The sequence below is a fragment of the Neoarius graeffei genome, chromosome 28 (genome assembly GCF_027579695.1).
Source record: "Neoarius graeffei isolate fNeoGra1 chromosome 28, fNeoGra1.pri, whole genome shotgun sequence".
NCBI lineage: Eukaryota > Metazoa > Chordata > Actinopteri > Siluriformes > Ariidae > Neoarius > Neoarius graeffei.
Genome location: NC_083596.1, coordinates 37617884 through 37642873, shown reverse-complemented (window position 1 = coordinate 37642873; position 24990 = coordinate 37617884). Strand labels below are relative to the sequence as shown.

The 24990-nt window shown below is 44.0% G+C and overlaps 1 protein-coding gene across 1 annotated transcript in view; it reads right to left on the bottom strand.

The window, feature by feature from the left end:
• ttll11 (tubulin tyrosine ligase-like family, member 11) overlaps positions 1-24990 on the bottom strand; it is a 74862-nt gene that overhangs the window by 35627 nt on the left and 14245 nt on the right. Inside the window, exons 2-4 of the mRNA XM_060912349.1 lie at positions 13266-13365; positions 7476-7609; positions 279-854 (exon numbers count right to left, since the gene is read on the bottom strand). Coding sequence (XP_060768332.1) covers positions 279-854; positions 7476-7609; positions 13266-13365 — 810 coding nt within the window. The remainder of the gene's footprint in view (positions 1-278; positions 855-7475; positions 7610-13265; positions 13366-24990) is intronic.

Below are 24990 nucleotides of genomic sequence, written 5' to 3'. Positions count from 1 at the left end.
TCACACTTCTTAATTTTGCACCAAAACCCAGTAGCCTTTATTATGTTTTCTTTTTTAATCTGGAAAGTGCTCTCTTATGCAATATGCTGCTCAGATACAAACATTTTTTTTCTGTAATATTTAATTTTGTGCTGGAAAACGAACGTTTGGAACTCTAAAATGTTTTTGTACTGACTTGATAATGTAGAAGTCATCAAATAGAAATCTATAACAAAGTTTGTATGAAAAAAATAGGTTGCCGAAGACTTTTGCACAGTACTGTACATCATTAAACATACCTGGAAACAAGTAGGCCCTGGTTTGCCTGGTGGTATATCAGCTTGGTAATAGACCTTCAATTCAGGAACAAGTGCGATAACTGTCTTGATCACCAGCGCTATGATATCTGACCAAACCTTCTTGATGTCCACTCCTTTGGAGGCGAGACGATAAAGGACACTGGAAAACGTGCGCTTGCTTCCTGTGTTGCAGCTGTCTGAGTGCACAAATTTTCCACTGTGAATGTTCAGCGAGTAGTTTGTTAAATGCATGAACACATGATTGAGGTTTTTCTGGTTCGGTTCCTGGTAGGGTTCGGTGCAAAATCTGGAAAGGCCTTCTTTGGCAATGTAGATTTCTAAAGGATCCAGAGAACGGACAAGAACATAAAGGCGAATGTCAAACTTGAGCTTGTCGATGAGAAGCGGTTTCTGAATGTACTCTTGAACCACCGCCTGCTTGACTTGTGATCCTGAGATGGTCCGGAGGTCAGCAGGGTCACGGATGAGGTAGATGCCGTCGCCTTGGGAGCCGGAGTCGGGTTTGACAATGAATGTGGGTTTCAGGTTGGAGTCACTGTCCTTCAACAGACGAATCTAGAAATTATTCATTAGATCAAAAGAATAAACAGGAAAATATTCATAATCATAAGATACAAATGAACAAAAAGACTAAAACGAACAATGAAAAATGATCTCTTTCTACAAAAATTCCAGGTTAGAAGCTACAGCGGAGCTCTGCTGCCCTCTACAGTATTTGGGATCAAAATGTACTTTACAGTCAGGTAGTTATAAACCAAACAATTTTATTATCCTACACACCTAACCAGACAAGGGAGGAAATAATCAGTAGAACAAACTCCGAGTTTAAGAAGTTCTCTCTCAGCTACTAAAGCACAGTTACGTACAAGGGACTTGGAGAATTAAAGGTAGACTGCCTTTCAGATTTTTCAAGCGTAGGTCAGATAAAGAATTTTTCCTGACACCCAATTACTTTTGTTTAGTGGACCGAAAGCTACAAAATTCGAATCACAAACTTCCAATTTTATTATTATTTTTTAAAATAGAAGAATTAATTTAGGTTGACATGGCCCTAAATTCTCCGCTATTTTTGCCTGTGTCACCATGACCCACTTCAAGATGCTACGTCATGCATCACGTGGTGGGCTATCCCCGTTCGCGCAAGGTATTGTGGGATACAGATTTGAAACAGGAGAGAAAAATGGAGGACGTCAGTGTGCGAATGAAACGTGAAAGACCGACTACAGTGACGGAAAGCGAGAAGAAAAGACGTTATTTTATTTATTTATTTTTTATTTAACCTTTCTTTAACCAGGAAATGGTCCCATTGAGTTACAATAACACTTCTTCCAGGGAGTCCTGGCCAAGATAGGCGGCTAAAAAGTTACATTACAATAAAACACATAAGACAAGACAAACCACAGCTACACCACATCTAAACAGACAAAACAAATCAATGCTAACAGCCTATGTATACACAGACAACTAAAAAAAAAAAAACACTCGGCGAACAAATAATGAAATTAAAAACAACTGCAATGCTCAATTAATGTTGCTTTTAAAAGGTCTTTGAAAGAATTAATGGGTGGGAGAATTTCAAGATTTAGAGTAGCTTGAAGTTCATTCCAAAGCTTTGGCGCATATGAAGAAAAGGCAGTTTTACCAAGTTCTGATCTTGTTTGTGGAGCATGTAAAAGTATTTTTCTTGATGACCTTGTCCGGTAAACGCTATTATGAAAAGAAAGCAAATTAAAAATGTACAGGGGTAGTTTACCCATTAGGGCTTTAGCAATAAAAGTCAGTGCATGGATTCTCCTTCGGAGAGAGAAGACCATTGTACAATTTCATAAAGAGTGCAGTGGTGAGTCCTGGCTGATACACCAGTGATGAAACGCAGGGCTGAATGGTACAACACATCCAGTTTTTTTAAGTAAAAACAAACTGGAGTGCATATACAGTGTGTCCCCATAGTCAAGCACTGACAAGAACATGCTTTGAACGAACCTTCTCCTTGCATGATAAGGAAAGCACTTCCTCATTCTAAAGAAAAAATCCAACTTTGGTCTCAATTTCTTGCAGAGGCTCTCAATATGTACACCAAAAGACATCTTATCATCCAGCCAGATCCCTAAATACTTACATGATGATACTCTTTCTATTTCAGTGCCATCTAATGTTGACACACCAATATTAGCTGGAGAGTGTGATTGTGTAAAAGACATTATTTTTGTTTTTTTTAGCATTCAGTACCAACCTTAACTCAATAAGAAATGTTTGTACATGATTAAAAGCAGACTGCAGTTGTGCAAATGCATCATTCACTGATGAAGCTGTGGTGTACAAAATGGTGTCATCTGCATAAAGATGCACCTTTGCTTGCTTCAAGTTCTTACCTAAATCATTTATATAAATAGAAAATAAAATTGGGCCCAAAACAGACCCTTGTGGGACACCCATAAAGACTTCTAATGATGATGAGGTATAGTTATCAATAACAATACATTGTGTTCTACCACTGAGATAATTTGAAAACCACCTTAATACAGTACCACTAAAACCTATGCTTTGTAATCGCTTCAGAAGAAGGTCATGGTTCACCGTATCAAACGCTTTAGAAAGGTCAATAAATATTGCAGCACAAGACTTCTTATTATCCAAAGCATTTAAAATATCATTTGTGACTACGGTTACGGCTGTGACTGTGCCATGGCTTTGTCGGAAGCCAGACTGCATAGGATTTAAAATGGAGTTTTCAGTTAAAAAATGTTTAAGCTGCTCATTTATAAGAGCTTCAAACAGTTTGGCCAGCACAGACAATCTGGAGATTGGGCGATAGTTGTCCAATACAAAAGGATCTCCACTTTTTAAAAGTGGGAGGACAAATGCAGACTTCCATGATTTAGGTATAGAACCACTGAGTAAACTAAGATTAAAAATGGAGGCAATAGGGCCAGCAATCAACTTAGCAGGTCTCTGCAAAACCTGATGAGAGACACCAGCTTAATAGAATTGAGGAATGTGTTAAGGACATTAGACACTGGATGCTTATTAATTTCCTTCAGCTTAACTCTGACAAGACTGAAGTACTTGTACTAGGAACACATGCAGCTAGAAGTAAGTTTTCTGATTACACAGTAACTCTGGATGGCCTTTCTGTTTCTTCACGTGCAGCAGTAAAAGACCTCGGAGTGATTATTGACCCCAGTCTTTCATTCGAAACTCACATTGATAACATCACCCAGATAGCTTTCTTTCATCTCAGAAATATTGCAAAGATAAGAAATTTAATGTCATTGCATGATGCAGAAAAACTAGCCCATGCTTTCGTTACCTCCAGGTTGGATTATTGTAATGCCTTACTGTCTGGATGTTCCAATAAGTGCATAAACAAGCTCCAGTTAGTTCAAAATGCAGCAGCAAGAGTCCTTACTAGAACTAGGAAATATGACCACATCACGCCTGTCTCATCCACACTGCATTGGCTCCCAATCAAATTTCGTATTGATTATAAAATACTACTATTGACCTTTAAAGCACTAAATGGTCTCGCACCACAGTACCTGAGTGAACTTCTGCTCCTCTATGACCCGCCACGCCTACTTAGATCAAAAGGTGCAGGCTATCTGCTGGTACCTCATATAGTGAAGGCTACATCAGGGGGCAGAGCCTTTTCCTACAAAGCCCCACTGTTATGGAACAGCCTTCCAAGTAATGTTCGGGAATCAGACACAGTCTCAGCATTTAAGTCTAGGCTGAAAACATATCTGTTTAGTCAAGCCTTTTGTTAATGGTGTTTATGAGGTAAAGGAGTAGATCTGGAGGGTCCTCAGACATAGACTGTTTTGGTAAACTGGGATGTATGGATGCTGTCAGTCCCCACTTGCTTGCTCACTCGAGTTTGACGACGGTGTAGTGGCTGCTGCTTTATGTCCCGGGGCTCCCTCATGCCTGTGTTACCTTCTGGCTCTCTCCTTTTAGTTATGCTGTCATAGTTAGTTGCCGGAGTCCCTGCTTGTACTCGGTGCAATATGTATACTGTTTCTACTTATTCAGGTGACATTGGGCATACCTAACAACCTGTGTTTTCTTTCCCTCCCCCCCACCCCAAATCTGTCCCTCTGAGTTACATGGAGTCAACAGGAAATCTTTTGGTGGAGAGGGTGGAGACCTCGACTGGCTATCGTAGCCTGCAGGGAATCGGCCGTCAGACATTCTGTCGCATGTCCCAGACCCGGTGAAATGTAAGTGAATTGTCTTGGCCAGCCCTAAGGGTCCCATCTGCATCTCATCATTGCTGAGGAGTGTGCTCCCATCACCCAATCAAGCATCCAGTCAGAGCAGGTCATGATATATTTTACCATATTAACATGCCATTGTTGTGTGTTATGCCTGATGTAAAGACTCTCGTCTCTGCGAGCCTACCACACAGATTTAATACTTGTCATTTTTAGGGCATACCTAACGTGTTTTCTTTCTCTCTCTCTCCCCCCCAATCTGTCCCTCTGAGTTACATGTTGATCCTGGGATTGAGATGCTGGCCTCTTCTGCCCCCCGGACCTGCTTGATCCATCCTGGTGCCCTGTGTCTGGTCGGAGTTTTATCGCACCGCTCCTGTGAAGGACGGCCCCATGAGGACAGTTGAGGGTTATACCTGTTAAAACTGTTAATATTATAGTCAGGCTGTCTGTTGTTGCCCAAATGAGGATGGGTTCCCTTTTGAGTCTGGTTCCTCTCGAGGTTTCTTCCTCATGTCGTCTGAGGGAGTTTTTCCTTGCCACCGTCGCCACAGGCTTGCTCATTGGGGATAGATTAGGGATAAAATTAGCTCATGTTTTAAATCGTTCAAATTCTGTAAAGCTGCTTTGCGACAATGTTTATTATTAAAAGCGCTATACAAATAAACTTGATTTGATTTAAGAAAGTAAGGCTCGATCTGGTCAGGGCCAGCAGACTTTTTACAGTCCAATCCAAGCAAAGCCCTCTGAACTTCATAGGCAGATATAGAGCTGAAATTAAAACTATTTAAACTTAAGTTTGGATCTGGGACAGTCATGTTGCGAAGGAAAGGAAACACAGGACTAAATTAATAAATATCGGCGGTCAGCAAACACCTCGGTGTGATCAGCTGTTCATTTAGCGACAGAATGATGCAACCGTCAGTGCATGGTCAAGGTAAACCTGTAGATGGCAGTAATGCAACAATGGATGGCAGCTGCCGTAAAACCCAAAAGAAGAAGATAAACCTGCGCATGCGCACATGGACTTCCTCTGTCTGCTTGACTGTGCGAAGCGAGCGTTTTCATGCATATTATTTGCTAGGGAATCCCCTCAAATTAAATAACTTCCCAGACACAGAATGGCCTGATATTTTGTGAGATGTTATATAAATAAACATACATCACAATGATCAAATTTCAGAGGGAACTAAATTTCACCGATTTTATGAAATCGAAAAGGCCATCTACCTTTAAGCTAGATCCCATACCTACACTTGTCATTCATGATTAGACGATTTCTGGCCATTAAATGGCTTAACCTAGTTTTAGAGTGATTCTGCCTTTGCCAATTACTGGCACATAAATCTACATGCAGCTCGAGAACAGAAATAGACTATGTGTGAGTGAAAGTGAGACAAAATGATTATGTACTGGGGATGTGCCAAGTACAAGGAACAGCTGCTGATAAAAAAGCCTTAAGCAGGGTTTGCTTGGTGTTTAAATATTATTTGTGAGCAATTAGAAGTATTTGCAATGCCAAGCCAAGATAACAACAACAAACAACTAGCTGCACCAGTCGAATATTAATTTGATTGTAAATGAGAACTGTATAGAATTTCAGTTCTACCATAGACACTTAAGGTTTGTCTTAATAAGTAGTGCAGGAAAAGCACTAAAACTTGAAATCCTACATACTGGTACATGATCAAGACACAAGGAAGTGGTTAGCGGTTGTCTCCCAAGTAGCTGAAAACTTAAGTCTGCATTTGAAAAAGCTGAATGACAGAAAAACACCCCCATGTAAGTAGTAGGGGTGTGATGCAATGCCACGGTCAATATCTCTAGCTACAGTATTTAGTGCTTTAAAGATCAGTATCTGTATTCTGATTTAAATCAGAATACGATACGTTTTTTTCCCCCCCATATGCCCTGAGAAACACTGGAAAACACTAGAAAAAAAACAAAACTCAGAGCTTGAAATGCCAGCACTGTCAGCGCACACTATGAATACTATCTCTGGCAGTTCCTCAGTCTCAGTTGAACCTTATCAATCTCAACTGGAGGTATGCATGGAACCCTTATTTTTAATCTTTTTCGTACAATTAATATTTTCATTTATACCAGTCCTTGATATTTTTCAACAAATTTAGTTATTACATTTCAGATCCTCTTTCCCCAAATATAAAGAAATTAATAACATAATTAAAACCACTGTGACAGATACTAAGGATTCTGTAAATGCAAATTTTAATCAAATTTGTTTGTCCCGCTAGCTTCGTATCTGATTGCTAGCTTGGGCTGGGACATCCACGCTAAATAGTGAACAGGTCATGGGTTTTAAACAAACTCTAATAGCAAATCACACAGTGATAATATTGTTCAGTCTAGTTCTATAACCTTATATCAAGGACCCTTAACTCCCATGCCCTGTACAGTTTGAAGTTTTCGCTGCATCAAAACATCTGGCCCAACTCATTAAAGGCTTAATCATCTCATCTCATCTCATTATCTCTAGCTGCTTCTACAGGGTCGCAGGCAAGCTGGAGCCTATCCCAGCTGACTACAGGCAAAAGGCGGGGTACACCCTGGACAAGTCGCCAGGTCATCACAGGGCTGACACATAGACACAGACAACCATTCACACTCACATTCACACCTACGGTCAATTTAGAGTCACCAGTTAACCTAACCTGCATGTCTTTGGACTGTGGGGGAAACCGGAGCACCCGGAGGAAACCCACACGAACACAGGGAGAACATGCAAACTCCGCACAGAAAGGCCCTCGCCGGCCACGGGGCTCGAACCCGGACCTTCTTGCTGTGAGGCGACAGCGCTAACCACTACACCACCGTGCCGCCCTGGCTTAATCATTACCTGACGAATTGGATCAAGTGGGTGAGGAGTGTGTTTAACGTAATATGTTTTTATTTTATTGTGTTGTCTTTTTTTTATGCTCATGTTATGCATATAATCCCGTACCTGAGTGGAGAACAGCTGATACTCCTCAGGCAGGATCCAAGAGCGAGGGTAGAAGTTGTACTCCTCCGGGAAAAGCTGCTGCATGGTGCGCACCGCTCGACTTAAGTTGATCTTGCGCAACATCTCTATCATTCCTGCACATAAACATAGACAAGGCCCTGGAATACTGGTACAAGGTTTTTAACTAGCAACAATATTTGGCCTAATGTTAACTAGGTTCCATGAAATCAGTGTCAAAGTCAATTAACATAGCATAAGGTTAGATTGAGATTTAAACATAGTCTCACGCTAGTGGACATACAAAAAGGAGTACCAATTCTACCTTTCCCACTGCCAGGGTGGGGAGTACCACCTTCATGTGTGGTACGTTTGCATGCCAAGTGCTTTCAACAAAGTAACGTATGATACAGTATCTGCAATAAGTACTAAGTCCTACAACCATTTTTCTCTTTTGGTCAGGGATACATGCAATCCATCCTCTCCAGCTTGCAGTAGATTATTTCTATCTGGCCACAGCTAGTAACTTTTTTTTTCTTAGATTCTAATGCTCTTTATGGAGAACATTAAGCACACAGTTGGTTTACTACATTAGCATTAATAGTGGTGTTCGGTTCATTCACTGTTCGACAAATTAGCTATTACAGCTTTTCTTGTGGCTCACTTACTAAAAGGTCATGTTCCCTTGGTGCCATCTCCTCAAGCATTAAACAAGAGTGCTCTGAAAGCACAATATCCCCCACTGGCAACTATGCCATAACTCTGGTAAAATGCGACGGAACTGAACGAAATTGCAATATGCGCATCACCAACATATAGCAAAGAATCCTGCCAAGTTTTGTGAAATTCCTCCAAAAATTGTGAGATGAGTTGATTTCAGAAGGTGAGTATCCTTCCTGGGATGGATGGACAGACAGACAGACAGACAGACAGACAGACAGACATCGCCATAACATAATCCCCCTTCAAGCCTTTTGGCCAGCATAGAATAATAATAATAATAATAATAATAATAATAATAATAATAATAATTGTGAGGGAAGTTGATTTCAGAAAGCAAGCACACCTTGATGAAATTGCCAAAAGTACAAGTTTGCTAATAATCAAGGGCATAACTCTGGTAAAATTTGCCCAAATTAAATGAAATTTCACTATGCTTATAACTGTCATATAACAAAGACTTTTGCCAAGTTTGGTGAAATTCCTCCACAAATTGTGAGAGGAGTTGATTTCAGAAGAATATACACCCTCATGAAATTGTCAAAGAACAAGTTATTTAATCAAGGGTCAAAACTCTAGTAAAAATTTCACAAACTAATTTAAATCACAATATGCGTATTACCGGCATACAACAGCCTTTTGCCAAGCTTCAAGAAATTCGTCCAAAAATTGTGAGAGGAGTTGATGTCAGAAGGCAAGCACACCTTCATGAAATTGTGAAAGTACAAGGTTGTTAATCAAGGGCCATAACTCTGGTAAACTGAGACCGAATTGAACAAAATTACAATATGCATAGTACCGACATATAACAAAGAATCCTGCCAAGTTTCGTGAAATTCCTCCAAAAATTGTGAGAGGAGTTGATTTCAGAAGGTGAGCACCCTTCCCAGGAGGGACGGACGGAAATCGCCACGACATAATCCCCCTTTGGGCCTTTCGACCAGCGGGGGATAAAAACCAGCCAGTGGGCCTCTGTATATGTGTTGCTAAGTTAGCTGGACTCTACTAACTGTGGCTGGAGTTGGGTTCTCTCCATTTCCCTTTCATCTCTCAACCAAGTGGGCTAGGGTGGGATTCCTCTGTGGCTAAGGCTGCTAACGTGGCCAAGTAATACGTTTGCTGCTGAGCCTGTTGCATTAGCTGATCCACTTACGCACAGTACTGGGACTGGAATCCGGTTTCTGTCCATCCAAAGCCCATTACTGCATACTGGTAACATGCTTGAGTGGTTTTCTCCCAACCATAATACATACTGTTTTCAGTCATTTGTGCTGCAAGACTCATGCCCTGCATTTAGTGTTCAAACACTTTGGAAGTCAAGATGTGCACCAACTTTGTGCTCACTACCTTAGCATTGACCATCTTGATGGTTGATTGAATTTGAATCGGATCCAAATGGTACAGCTGCACAGAATGGCAGGCCAAGAATATTGCTCACTGGACCGTGAATATATCAGATCAATGGGTCCTGATGATCGTTTCAGAGACACATGCTCCTGTTCCACTGCCAACACAAAACATTCTTGGAGCTCAGAGTCTCAACGTATCATACCTCAGATTTGCAGCTCAAGTTTTTTTCCCCCTCTTAGAGGGAAGTACGGAAGGTAGACCCCATAGCTCAGAACAATGGGTTCTGCTAAATGTATTTTCTCGGTCAGAATAAGGACAGCAGTTTCTATCCTATAATAGATTTGGGGGGGCTGAAATGGTTCTTAAAAGCCCTTGTATTCCCATATTAAAGTGGTCAGATCAAATTCAGGCCATGTAAATACATGCCTGGTTCAAGCCAATGGATTTGCGCAACACCCATTTCCAGGTTACCATGGCCCCAGAACACAAATTCCTTTCGAGATTTGCCTTCCGAAGGCTGGTATTCCACATTCTACCCTTGAGTATCTCTCTAGCACTACAGGTCTCTTCATGATACATGTGTTCAGTAGGTCCCAAGACATTAGTATACTGCTCTATTTGGACAACTGACTCCCGTACATTCACACCAAGGAGTAGGTCATTCAGGAGGACTTCTACCTACCTAGCACACATTACGCACTACTTCGACTGAGGACAGCCACCCCCCCCCCCAAAAAAAAAAGACACGAGGGGATGACTTTTCAAAACAAAGACTATCCTACTGGGTGGTAGTCATAATCAGCATGACCCATAAGCGGGTTGGACATCCCATGACATGCCACTACCCTGACATGCCACTGCTACTTGGGAATCACCATGCAACTTCTCTGGGTTAATTTACCATCACCCCCTCCAAGAGTGCAGAGATCATCTGTAGTTATAGGAACCTACAATGACTACCAGGGTACCTTGTCATTCCAAACTAGTGTTGAACCAACTAGAGCTCAACAAGAACATTCCATGGAAATGTGGCTGTGTGACATCAGTATTTGTTGCAAATACTATTTTATACAGTGCCCTCTATGATTATTGCCACCCCTTGTAAAGATTAGTAAAAATGGTTAGAAAAAACATAAATAAATCCACCGTTTGGTGAAGTCGCTTCATCACACACTGAAAAAAAATTAGAAAAACCCAACCGTTAATTGAAATGAATTTATTCAGAGAAAAATCAAATCCTTCATCAATAAATAATTATATAAAACCCACATATGCCACCATTATTGCCACCCCTGCATTTAATACTTTGTACAATCCCCCTTTGCCAGCAAAACAGCAGAGTATTCTCCTACAGCATAAGGTTGGAGGTACAAAGCAGGACATCTGAGACCATTCACAACCTCTCAAGATCATCCAGGATCCTCGGCCCTCTCTTGTGCTCTCTCCTCTTCAGCTCACCCCACAGGTTTTCAATGGGGTTCAGGTCAGGGGACTGAGATGGCCACGGCAGAAGCTTGATTCTGTGCTCAGCTAACCCTATTTGTGTTGATTTGGACATACACTTTGGATCATTGTCCTGCTGGAAGATCCAGTGATGACCCAGTTTTAGTTTCTTGGTAGAAGCAGACACATTTTGATTTAAAATGTCCTGGTATTTCATGGCCTTCGGAGGAAAAACAGCCCCAAAACATCACAAAACCTCCATCATATTTTAGAGGTGGGATCGGGTTCTTTCATTATCGCCATACCCACTTTGAGTGTTTATTGCCAAAAAGATCAATTTTTCTTACATCAGACAATAGGACACGGTTCCAGTCAAAGGTGTAGTAGCATTTCACAAACTTCAGGTGCTTACATTTGTAAGCCTTTTTTTCTGGCAGACCTTCCAAATAATCTGTTGGCATGGAGGTGGCGTGTGATGGTGGTTTTGGAGACTTGGAAACCCCCAGATTTTACTTTTTCTTGTAATTCACCAACAGTGACCCTTTGGGATTTTTTGCCTCTCTTACCCTCCTCCTCACTGTATGTGGGGCAAAATAAACTTGGGTAAGTCCTCTTCCAGGCAAGTTTGTAACAGTTCCAGTTGGCGTCAACTTTTTTTTTTTTTTTATTATTATTGCCCTCACAGTAGAAATGGGCATTTGTTTTTGCCCATTGGTTGATTTTTTTTAACCCTTTTTACAATAATCATGAATGGCACTGTACATCACTTTGACATTATTGTAAGGTCTTGATATGCATTCACAGACACACAAAAAAAGTATCCATGTTGACTGTTCCTGGTGTTTATCCAGGATTCATCGAACCACAGCTACAGACGTAACTGGCATTTATTTGTGTGTAATAGCTAGGCAGGAATATCACTATTGGGGCAGGGAGCATATTAACGTGCTGATAACTGTTCTGTTAGAGAAAGGCCATAATCAGAATTTTATTGCTTCACGTTATTTCTGAAAATTCAATATTGTTGATAGCATCATTAACAGCCCCATCACTAATATTTAATTCAGATACACAGGGGTGATAGCGTTCTGGCGCTGCGCCGGATTTCCGGCATACCGTGGCTGGGAAAAAAAAAAAATCTAGTTCGCCCATTGTCCTGTGTCATTCTGAGATGCGCAGATAGACAGTAAAGGGAATTCCGAATTCCCTTTACTGTCTATCTGCGCATCTCAGAATGAGACAGGACAATGGGCGAACTAGATTTTTTTTTTTCCCCAGCCACGGTATGCCGGAAATCCGGCGCGGCGCTGGAACGCTATCACCCCTGGATACAATCATGAACGACTGGATTTTCTTGGACTGTGGCAACACAGAAAACAGAGTCTGGTTTTGCACATTACATAATTATATTTCCTGTGTGATAAACCACCTGCTGAAATTTAAAAGCTAGACGGCTTTTTTATTTCATAAAATTGGTGAAATTTAGTTCCCTCTGAAATTTGGTCATTGTGATACATGTTTATTTCTGTAACATCTCAAAAATATCAGGCCATCTTGTGGCTGGGAAGTTATTTCATTTGAGGGGATTCTTGAGCAAATAACGTGCGTGAAATCACTCGCTTTGCACAGTCAAGCAGACAGAGGAAGTCCACGTGCGCATGCGCAGGTTTACCTTTGACCGTGCACCGACAGTTACATCATTTTGTCACTAAACGAACAGCTGATCACACCGAGGTGCTTGCTGACCACCGATATTTATTAGTTTGGTCCTGCGTTTCCTTCGCAACATAACATTTTCTTCTCGCTTTCCATTACTGTAGTCGTTCTTTCACATTTCATTCGCACACTCACGTCCTCCATTTTTCTCTCCTGTTTCAAATTTGTTTCCCACAATGCCTTGCGTGAATGGGGAAAGCCCACCATGTGATGCATTACATAGTATCTTGAACTGGGTCATGCTGAAGCAGGCAAAATAGCAGAGAATTTAGGGCCATGTGGCCTTAAATTCATTAAATGTTCTATTTAAAAAAAAAAACTAATAAAATTGGAAGTCTGATTCAAATTCAGTAGCTTTTGGTCGACCAAACAAAAACAATTGGGTGTCAGGGAAAATTCTTGTTCTGGCCTACATCTGAAAAATCTGAAAGTCTACCTTTCAGCTTAGTACAAACTATGAAATTACGTTTTGATGAGAAACTTAATATTTTTATGGAAACTATACATAACATTCTCTTAAATCTGACCAACTACATATTTCATTTTATTTTCAGTGTAACTTACCTGGGAACTTGTTGACCTGCCCTGAAACAATATTCTCATTATCATGGAAGGAGACGCCATGCCAGTAAATATCACATGCTGTCCGTCTGCCCATCGGAAACTGAGAGATTAAATGGAGAGGAAAGGAAAAAACATTACAAATCGCATTACGTTTCACCTACAGTTCTCATCATTTAAATGAAAATTGAGAAAATATCCTAAGTACTAATAAAAAAAGAAATGTGTCTATGAATGTAAAGTAACTACATAGAGTATTTTCACCAAAACAAATTTTCTCTTCATTTCAGTTTCTAACAACTCCTCAAACATGCACCAGGTTTCTAGAAGGAGAAAATCCAAGCCTTGATTTAAATCTTCAGATACAAAATAATATAGTCTGTGCCTATTAATGTGCACTACACAAACATTTATTAGAAATTGACACCTAATGCAAAATTGAAGCTGATAATTATATCAATAAACTGCAATGAAGGTAGCCAAGTTAACAAAAGTATTAGTTAACACACTGTATATTCATGTTAAGAAAAGTACAACCACATTGACTAATGTTTACTAAAAATTAAGTCAACATAAATAAACAAAATTTCAGTTATGTTCTTAAATCCTGAACTTTCAAATCTTAGGCTACGTTCACACTGCAGGCTGAAGTGACTCAAATCCGATCTTTTCGCTCATATGTGACCTGTATCCGATCTTTTATTGACAATATGAACGACACAGATCCGATTTTTTCAAATCCGACCCAGGCCGTTTGGATATGTGGTCCTAATTCCGATTCCTATCCGCTCTTTTCATATGCGACTTCAGTCTGAACCGCCAGGTCGCATTCATCCGACTTACACGTCATCAACAAGCCACAAACGTCACTATTCTGCACTGAAGTAGGCGGCGGGTCTCTCAAAAAAAGTTACAACAACATGGCGCATAATCACGGGCGCAGATAGAGGGTGGGACTCGTCCAACCCAGATTTAAATTCACCTCGTTCGGTCCCCCCCCCACTTATAGGGAGGAAAAAACATCTATGCTGTCTTTCTTTGCATAAGGCAAACCTCACGGAAAAATCAAAAGACTAATTACCATTCGGTTTATTGAGGTGCACGGCAGTACATACATAGTTGCAACAACTCACATAAAACAAAGACTGATATTCGGTTGGTTGAGCTGCGCAGACTGCACAGGTTGCGAGCTCGAGCTTGGTTGCTGTGGTAACCCACAACAAGTTTGACAGGCATATCGGGGTTGGGGTTGGTTTGCTGGCAGCTTTGTCCCCCCCAGTTCCAAAAACGTATCTGCGCCCCTGCGCATGACATCAATGCGAGGGACACTTCGGGCTGTGAAGGTTCTGAATCTTCTCAATGGAAGGACGCAGAGGTTAGGGAGCCGATTTCCATTTGGGGGGATACAGCTATTCAAGCTAGATTGGATGGGTCATACCGCAACCGGGCGGTTTTACTTCCGTAAACACTGGCCATGCTCACTGCGTGTGACGTCGTCGTATCCTGCAATGCGCATGCGGAACACTTTTAGGTCGCTTTTCGTTCATACTGAGGATCACATACAAGTTGCATATATTTGTTAATGTGAACGACCTCACAAAAAAATCGTATTTCACAAAAAAATCGGACTTGAGCATTAAGCCTTGCAGTGTGAACGTAGCGTTAAAATCAGTGAGTGTACGAACACTGTTTAATATGGGTGTTGATTATTTGGATTTTCTTTTCAATCGTATTTTAAAATGTAAATTAGTACAAGTGTTTATTATTTTTCTTAATGCTAAATACATGGTTTGTTCATGTTAACACATGTAAATCATTCCCACTTTAATGGTGAGATATGTTTTATACGGTTTGAAAAAAATCCTCATACAAATTCTCAAATGAAATGAAATCTCATATGAAATTAAAGAATATGGTGTTTATGTTTCCCTTTTTTTTTTTTTAATTGTCCACATCTGTAATCTGCTCTAATGTCTCACTACACCTCCCTTGAATATCCAAATCTCTCAGGCTGGTGAACATTCGACAGCAAATTTCCACTGTAAAATCCAAAGGTGAGGCTGAAGACTGTGTGACCATTCCCAAAATTAGCCATCAAGTAATATAATTGCCATTTTTGTTTAATTACCATAATCTGTACATGCAGTTATTTTGTTACAATGACATTTATTATTCTCCTGGGGAAATCAGTAGAAGCCATGGCCTAATGGTTGGAGAAGCAGCTTTGAGGCCAAAAGGTCACCAGTTCAATTCCCTGGACCAGTAGCAATGGCTGAAGTGCCCTTGAGCAAGGCACCCAACCTCCACCTGCTCCCCAGGCTGCTCTGGGTGTGTCCATGTTGCTCTGGATAACAGCATCTGCTAAATGCCTGTAATGTAATACTGAATTCTTAGAAGCTTTTATATTCACCCTGATACTGCATTCAATCTCAAACATGAGAAGTTCAAAAATGGAATTACTTCATTTTCAAGTCACAGGGGATTCAAGCTACAATGGGGGCTGGGGGACCACGGGTACCTCCATGTTCATCTTTTGTTAACAACAAGCTAGCCAGCTAACCATGATGAGTGATCAATATTTCCCTCCTCAAAACAGCGAACTACATAGTCTATGCTATAGTTTTAACAAGCAAATACAGACGTGGACAAATTTGCTGGTACCCTTCCATGAAAAAAAGAAGAACCCACAATTTTCTCCGCAACAACCTGAAACTGACAAAATTTAGCTGCATCCATCATTGCTAATTCTATATTTAACAAGAGTGCTCTGAGAGCACAATATCCCCCGCTACAATATATTGCAAACGAAATTGCAATACATGTGTATTACTGTCCTATAACAAAGCCTTTTGCCAACTTTCGTGAAACTCCTCCCAAAAATTGTGAGAGGAGTTGATTTCAGAAGGTGAGAACCCTTTCCAGGACGGACGGACTGACTTTGCCTTTTGGCCAGTGGGGGATAAAAATTACAAATTACATGAAATTCCTCCAAAATTTGTGAGGGAAGTTGATTTCAGAAAGCAAGCACACCTTGATGAAATTGCCAAAGTACAAGTTTGTCAATAATCAAGGGTAAAACACTGGTAAAATTTGCCCAAATTAAACAAAATTTACATATGTATAACCTTCATATAACAAAGCATTTTGCCAAGTTCGGTGAAATTCCTCCATAAATTGTGAGAGGAGTTGATTTCAGAAGAACATACACCCTCATGAAATTATCAAAGTACAAGTTATTTAATCAAGGGTCAAAACTGGTAAAATTTTCACAAATGAAATTAAAATCACAATATGCGTATTACGGTCATATAACAAGGCCTTTTGCCAAGCTTCGAGAAATTCATCCAAAAGTTCTGAGAGGAGTTGATTTCAGAAGGCAAGCACACTGTGGCAGCGGGGGCATGGTCTAGCATCGGTCTGTGACAGGAGGGTGGAGTCGGGGAAGTTAAGTGGCAGAATCACTACACCTGTTGTTAATTAATGTGTTTGTGTGTCTTCCCAGTGACCGCGCCCTATTTAAGGAGAGAGAGCGAGAGCAGAGAGAGCTCTCTCCACAACTAGACTACTGATGTGTGTGCGTGTCTGAGTGTGTGTGTGAGAGTAAAGAGATACGCTGAAAAGCTGAATAAGAGAGAGTTTGGGAAATCAGTTCTGTCCTGACGTCCTTCTTTGCTCCACCCACCTACATGGACTGCTACAGTGGTGCCGAAACCCGGGATCCGAGCACAGAAGACAACAGCCCCATGGAGTCCTCCACCTTCGCCGACCTGATCCACCCCCTCGCCACGGCCCAACAGAGCCAGCACCAGGCGCTGCTCGCCCTCCGAAAGGAGCAAGAACAACGGTTCGAGGCCCTGGTGCTAGCGCAACAGGAAGATCGTCGGGCGTTCCGGCACCTCCTCGCGTCGGCGGGGTCCACCATCTCCACCGGCGCGGGCCCTTCCCCCCTCACCCTCACGGAGATGGGCCCACAGGACGACCCCGAGGCATTCTTCACGCTCTTTTAGCAGGTGGCAGAGACCTCAGGGTGGCCGGTGGAACAGCGCGCGACGCGCCTCCTCCCCCTGCTAACGGGAGAGGCGCAGCTGGCCGCGCTACAGCTCCCCGCCGACTGCCGGCTGGCCTACGCGGACCTTCGCCGGGCCGTCCTCCAGCGGGTGGGACGCACCCCGGAGCAACAACATCAGCGTTTCCGCGCTCTGCGCTTGGAGGAAGTCGGCCGGCCGTTTGCGTTTGGCTAGCAACTCCGGGACACCTGCTGGCAGTGGTTGAGGGCCGACAGTTGCGACGCCAAGGGACTCATCGACCAGGTGGTACTGGAACAATTCGTTGCGCGTTTACCAGCGGGAACCGCAGAGTGGGTCCAGTGCCACCGCCCGGCGTCGCTGGATCAGGCAATCGAGCTGGCGGAGGATCATCTGGCAGCTGTCCTGGCGGCAGAACAGCAGATGACATCTTCTCTTCTCTCCTTTTCTCTCTCTCCCTCCCTCCTCCTGTGTCCCGTCCTCTCTCCGTTCCCCCTCCGCGGAGGCGGGGGCCGGCACCACCCCAGCCGGCCCGCCGCACCCGCAGTGCCCTTCTGTTTCTCCCTTCTGTGTCTGTCTCTCCCCCACCTCAGGTGAGTGAGCCCCAGATCACCGGTGCAGAGGGAAAGCCCGGGCCGGTTTGCTGGTGCTGCAGGGAGCCGGGCCACCTTCAACAGCAGTGCACGGCGATGGAGGTGGGCGCGGTGGTTCGGATCCCCGATGCGCCAGAGGCCGCCCTCGATCGGGCCGGAGCGTATCGCATACCGGTGAGTATCCAAGGGGCTACATATCAGGCGTTGGTGGATTCTGGTTGTAATCAGACCTCAATTCGCCAAAGCCTGGTTCAAGACGAGGCATTGGGGGGAGCACAAGGGGTGAAGGTGTTGTGTGTGCATGGGGATGTTCACCGCTACCCTTTGGTGTCGGTCCACATTATTTTCAGAGGAGAGAAATTTATAGTGAAGGCGGCAGTTAATCCTCGCCTTACCCACTCTTTAATTTTGGGGACTGATTGGCCGGGATTTCAGGGTTTAATGACAAGCCTAGTAAAGAGTGGGTCCTGCCATTTGACAGGGGGAGGTTCCGGTGTCGCTTTGGCGGGAGCAGCTGTCACAGAGCCGTCTACGTCATCTCCGCGTCAGAGTGAGGAGCCGCCGGCTCCTCCTCTCTCTATTGGGGAATCCCTCGCGGATTTCCCATTAGAGCAGTCGCGAGATGAGACTCTGCGGCATGCGTTTGACCAAGTGAGAGTAATCGATGGTCAAACGCTCCAGCCGAACGCCACCCCGTCCTTCCCGTACTTCGCAATTATGAAGGATAGATTATACCGAGTGACGCAGGACACTCAAACTAAAGAGCGAGTCACGCAGCTTTTAATTCCGAAGAGCCGCCGGGAATTGGTATTCCAGGCGGCTCACTTTAATCCTATGGCTGGACACTTAGGGCAGGATAAAACACTAGCCCGAATAATGGCCCAATTCTATTGGCCGGGGATTCGCGGTGATGTCCGTAGGTGGTGTACGGCGTGCCGCGAATGCCAGTTAGTAAATCCAGCGGCCATTCCAAAAGCGCCTTTGCGCCCTCTACCGTTAATCGAGACCCCGTTCGAAAGAATTGGGATGGATCTCGTCGGGCCATTAGATCAGTCAGCACGAGGGTACCGCTTTATATTAGTTCTGGTGGACTATGCAACGCGATACCCGGAAGCCGTGCCTCTTCGCAATATCTCAACACGCAGTATTGTGGAGGCGCTCTTCCGCGTCATCTCCCGAGTTGGAATCCCGAAAGAGATTCTGACTGATCAAGGCACCTCGTTTATGTCACGAACACTGAACGAACTGTATGGGTTATTAGGTATTAAGCCGATCCGCACCAGCGTGTATCACCCACAAACGGACGGTTTAGTGGAACGGTTTAATCGCACCCTTAAAAACATAATTAAAAAATTTGTAAGTGAGGACGCGCGTAACTGGGATAAATGGCTCGAACCCTTGCTCTTTGCAGTGCGAGAGGTCCCCCAAGCCTCCACAGGGTTCTCCCCGTTTTAATTATTATATGGGCGTAAGCCGCGCGGCATTTTAGACGCGCTGCGAGAAAATTGGGAGGAAGGACCTTCACCAAGCAAAAATTAAATTCAATACGTTATTTGACCTGTGCGCAAAACTCCCCACACTCACACACCTAACCCTGGAGAATTTGCGGCAGGCCCAAGAACGGCAAACCCGCCTGTACGACAAGGGTACGCACCTTAGAGAGTTTGCACCGGGAGAGAAAGTACTCGTACTGTTGCCCACATCGAGCTCTAAATTAGTCGCCTAGTGGCAAGGACCCTTTGAGGTCACACAGTGAGTCGGGGACGTCAACTATGAGGTGAAGCGAACGGACAGGGGTGGGGCGCTACAGATTTACCACCTCAACCTACTCAAACTCTGGAATGAGGAGGTCCCCGTGGCGTTGGTGTTGGTGGTTCCGGAGAAGGCGGAGCTGGGGCCAGAGGTTCAAAAAGGAACATTAGCATCATGTCCCTCTCCGGTCCCCTGTGGAGACCACCTCTCCCCGACCCAACTCGCGGAGGTTGCCCAGTTGCAGACCGAGTTTTCGGACGTGTTCTCACCCCTGCCCGGCCACACTAACCTCATAGAGCACCACATTGAGACGCCGCCGAGGGTGGTAGTGCGTAGCCGCCCTTACAGGTTACCCGAACACAAGAAAAAGGTGGTTCGGGAAGAACTCGAGGCCATGCTCGAAATGGGCATCGTCGAGGAGTCCCACAGTGACTGGAGCAGCCCAGTGGTCTTGGTACCCAAGGCCGACGGGTCGGTCCGGTTCTGTGTGGACTATAGAAAAGTCAACACGGTGTCTAAATTCGATGCGTACCCAATGCCTCGTATTGATGAGTTGCTCGATTGGCTAGGCACGGCTCGTTTTTACTCGACACTGGATTTAACAAAGGGTTATTGGCAGATCCCCTTGACTCCATTATCCCGTGAAAAAACAGCCTTTTCCACACCGTTCGGCTTACACCAGTTCGTCACACTTCCTTTTGGGCTGTTTGGGGCACCCGCTACGTTTCAGCGGCTGATGGACAGGGTCCTCCGCCCCCACGCCACCTATGCGGCCGCATACTTAGACGATATTATTTATAGTAATGACTGGCCGAGGCACCTACAACACCTGAGGGCCGTCCTTAGGTCGCTGAGGCAGGCGGGTTTCACGGCCAACCCGAAGAAGTGTGCGATTGGGCGGGTGGAAGTACGGTATCTGGGCTTCCACTTGGGCAACGGGCAGGTGCGTCCCCAAATTAACAAGACCGCAGCGATTGCGGCCTGCCCGAGGCCCAAGACCAAAAAGGGGGTGAGACAGTTCCTGGGGCTGGCTGGCTATTATCGTAGGTTAATACCTAATTATTCGGACGTCACCAGCCCGCTGACTGATCTGACTAAAAAGGGGGCACCAGATCCGGTCCAGTGGACAGAGCAATGCCAGCGGGCTTTTTCTAAGGTTAAGGCTGCACTGTGTGGGGGGCCACTTTTACACTCCCCTGACTTTTCTCTCCCCTTTATGTTGCAGACGGATGCGTCGGACAGAGGGCTGGGGGCCGTTTTGTCCCAGCAGGTGGAGGGGGAGGATCGCCCCGTCTTGTACATTAGTCGCAAGCTGTCGGTGCGTGAGGGGCGCTACAGTACCATCGAGAAGGAGTGCCTGGCGATCAAGTGGGCGGTCCTCGCCCTCCAGTACTACCTGCTGGGACGCCCTTTCACCCTCTGTTCGGACCACATGCCCCTCCAGTGGCTCCACCGCATGAAGGATGCCAACGCGCGGATCACCCGTTGGTATCTGGCACTCCAACCCTTTAACTTCAAGGTGATCCACAGGCCGGGGGCGCAGATGGTCGTGGCAGACTTCCTCTCCCGTCAAAGGGGGGGGGGGGGGGGGGGAGTCGGCTGCGGGCCGGACGGCTGCCCGGCCTGAGTCAGGCGGTGGGGGTATGTGGCAGCGGGGGCATGGTCTAGCATCGGTCTGTGACAGGAGGGCGGAGTCGGGGAAGTTAAGTGGCAGAATCACTACACCTGTTAATTAATGTGTTTGTGTGTCTTCCCAGTGACCGCGCCCTATTTAAGGAGAGAGAGCGAGAGCAGAGAGAGCTCTCTCCACAACTAGACTACTGATGTGTGTGCGTGTGTCTGAGTGTGTGTGTGAGAGTAAAGAGATACGCTGAAAAGCTGAATAAAAGAGAGTTTGGGAAATCAGTTCTGTCCTGCCGTCCTTCTGTGCTCCACCCACCTACATGGACTGCTACACACGCCTTCATCTCATCGCATTATCTCTAGCCGCTTTATCCTTCTACAGGGTCGCAGGCAAGCTGGAGCCTATCCCAGCTGACTACGGGCAAAAGGCGGGGTACACCCTGGACAAGTCGCCAGGTCATTGCAGGGTTGACACATAGACACAGACAACCATTCACACTCACATTCACACCTACGGTCAATTTAGAGTCACCAGTTAACCTAACCTGCATGTCTTTGGACTGTGGGGGAAACCGGAGCACCCGGAGGAAACCCACGCGGACACGGGGAGAACATGCAAACTCCACACAGAAAGGCCCTCGCCGGCCCCGGGGCTCAAACCCAGGACCTTCTTGCTGTGAGGCAACAGCGCTAACCACTACACCACCGTGCCGCCACACACCTTCATGAAATTGTCAAAGTATAATTTGGTTAATCAAGGGCCACAACTCTGGTAAAATGTGACCCAATTTAACAAAAACTACAATATGCGTACTATCAACATATAACAATACCTTTTGCCAGGTTTCGTGAAATTCCTCCAACAATTGTGCGCGTTGATTTCCGAAGGAAAACACATTCATGAATTTATCAAAGTATAATTTTGTTAATCAAGGGCTGTAACTCTGGTAAAATGTGACCGAACTGAATGAAATTACAATACGAGTCGTACTGACATAACGCCCCTTTCGTCAAGTTTCGTGAAATTCCTCCAAAAATTGTGAGAGAAGTTGATTTCAGAAGGCGAGTATCCTTTCCTGGGATGGACATCACCATGGCATAATCCCCCTTCAAGCTTTTTGGCCAGCGGGGGATAATAAAAACCCGACTTTGTTTTTAACTTTTGATTGAACAAATTAATTTTTTAAAAATGAAAATGGCATGGACAAACATGATTGGATCCTTAATCGAACAACAATTTGTTCCATGTGTCGAAGGCCACTTCAGAATAGTCCAATGTTTTGTTCTTCACCATTCTTGGGTGCTTTTAGCTATGTGTTTTGGGTCTTTATCCTGTTGTAGGACCCATGACCTGCAACTGAGACAGAGCTTTCTGACACTGGGTAGTATGTTTCGCTCCAGAATGCCTTAATAGTCTTTAGATTTCATTGTGCCCTGCACAGATTCAAAGCACCCTGTGCCAGATGCAGCAAAGCAGCCCCAAATCATAACCGAGCCTCCTCAGTGTTTCACAGTAGGTATGGTGTTCTTTTCTCTGAAAGCTTCATTTTTTTTTTTCTTCTGTGGACATAGAGCTGATATGACTTGCCAATAAGCTTGAGTTTTGTCTCATCTGTCCAAAAGACATGCTCCCAGAAGCACTGTGGCTTGTCAATATGCATTTTAGTAAATTTTAGTCTGGCTTTCTTTTTTTTTTTAAGGTTTTTTTTTTTTCAACAATGGAGTCCTCCTGGGTCTTCTTCCGCTGAGCCCACTGTCACTCAAAAAGCGATGGATGGTACAGTCAGACATTTATGTACCTTGACTTTGGAGTTCAACTTTTATCTCTTTGGAAGTTCTCCTTGGCTCTTTGTCTACCATTGGCACCATCCTCCTGTTCAATCTGTGGTCAATTTCCCTCTTGGCATCACGTCCAGGAAGGTTGGCTACAGTCTCATGGAACTTAAACTTCTTAATAATATTTGCAACTGTCATCACAGAGTCATCAAACTGCTTGGTGATGGTCTTTTAGCATGCTTGTCTATAATTTTTTTTTTCTGATCTCCTCAAACAACCCTCTCCTTTGCTTTCTCTGGCCTATGTTCAATGTGGTGCACATGATCATACCGTATCAAACAGCAGAGTGATGCCTTTTCTCCATTTAAATAGACCAAATGACTGATTACAAGATTGAGGATACCTGTGATACTATCCATCCATTATCCAGAACCACTTACTCTGTGTAGGGTTGTGGGCAAGCTAGAGCCTATAGCTGACTATGGGCGAGAGGTGGGGTACACCCTGGACAAGTCATTAGGTCATTGCAGGGCTAACACATAGAGACAAACAACCATTCACACTCACATTCACACCTACGGTCAATTTAGAGCCACCAGTTAGCCTAACCTGCATGTCTTTGGACTGCGGGGGAAACCGGAGCACCTGGAGGAAATCCATGCAGACACAGGGAGAACATGCAAACTCCACACAGAAAAGCCCCCCGTCAGCCACTGGGCTTGAACCCAGAACCTTCTTGCTGTGAGGCAACAGTGCTAACCACTACACCACCGTGCTGCCCACCTGTGATACTAATTAGTTTGAAATATCACTATAATCCAATTATTTATAATCTTTTCAAAGAGTACCAACAAATCTGTCCAGGCTATTTTAGAACATCTTTGTAGAATAAGCAATAATTTATCCCCTTTCACTTTTTTTGCTTTACTCTAAGACATACCAAAGGCATTCAGGTATACATGAGAAAACTGCTTTTAATTTCATCATTTTTAAGGAGGAATAAAGCATTGTTTCAACAAGCTGTAAGGGTACCAACAAATGTGTCCATATCTGTATGATAATATAAAGAAAATACTTATATATCACGTGATTTAAAGTTAAGAAGTGCTGCTTTGTTTACTGCTGATGCTGTGAGCAGCCATGTTGATTTCACATCACTTGTTGAGCTCAGAGGATCTCAGATTGGAGGAAATCATCCAGAGTAGGAATGCAGACTTAGTGGGGTGATTTGGTGGCTGGGGATTAGGAGTGAATTATGAGCCTCTGGTCAAATGCAGCATTAGCTAGCTATACAGTGGTGCTTGAAAGTTTGTGAACCCTTCTGCATAAATATGACCAAAAACATCATCAGATTTTCACACAAGTCTGAAAAGTACATAAAGAGAATCCAGTTAAACAAATGAGACAAAAATATTATACTTGGTCATTTATTTATTGAGGAAAATGATCCAATATTACATATCTGTGAGTGGCAAAAGTATGTGAACCTTTGTTTTCAGTATCTGGTGTGACCCCCTTGTGCAGCAATAACTGCAACTAAACGTTTCCGGTAACTGTTGGTCAGTCCTGCACACCGGCTTGGAGGAATTTTAGCCCATTCCTCTGGACAGAACAGCTTCAACTCTGGGATGTTGGTGGGTTTCCTCACATGAACTGCTCGCTTCAGGTCCTTCCACAACATTTCGACTGGATTAAGGTCAGGAGTTTGACTTGGTCATTACAAAACATTAACTTTATTCTTCTTTAACCATTCTTTGGTAGAACAACTTGTGTGCTTAGGGTCGTTGTCTTGCTGCATGACCCACCTTCTCTTGAGATTCAGTTCATGGACAGATGTCCTGACATTTTCCTTTAGAATTTGCAGGTATAATTCAGAAGTCATTGTTCCATCAATGATGGCATGCCGTCCTGGCCCAGATGCAGCAAAACAGGCACAAACATTGATACTTACCACCACCA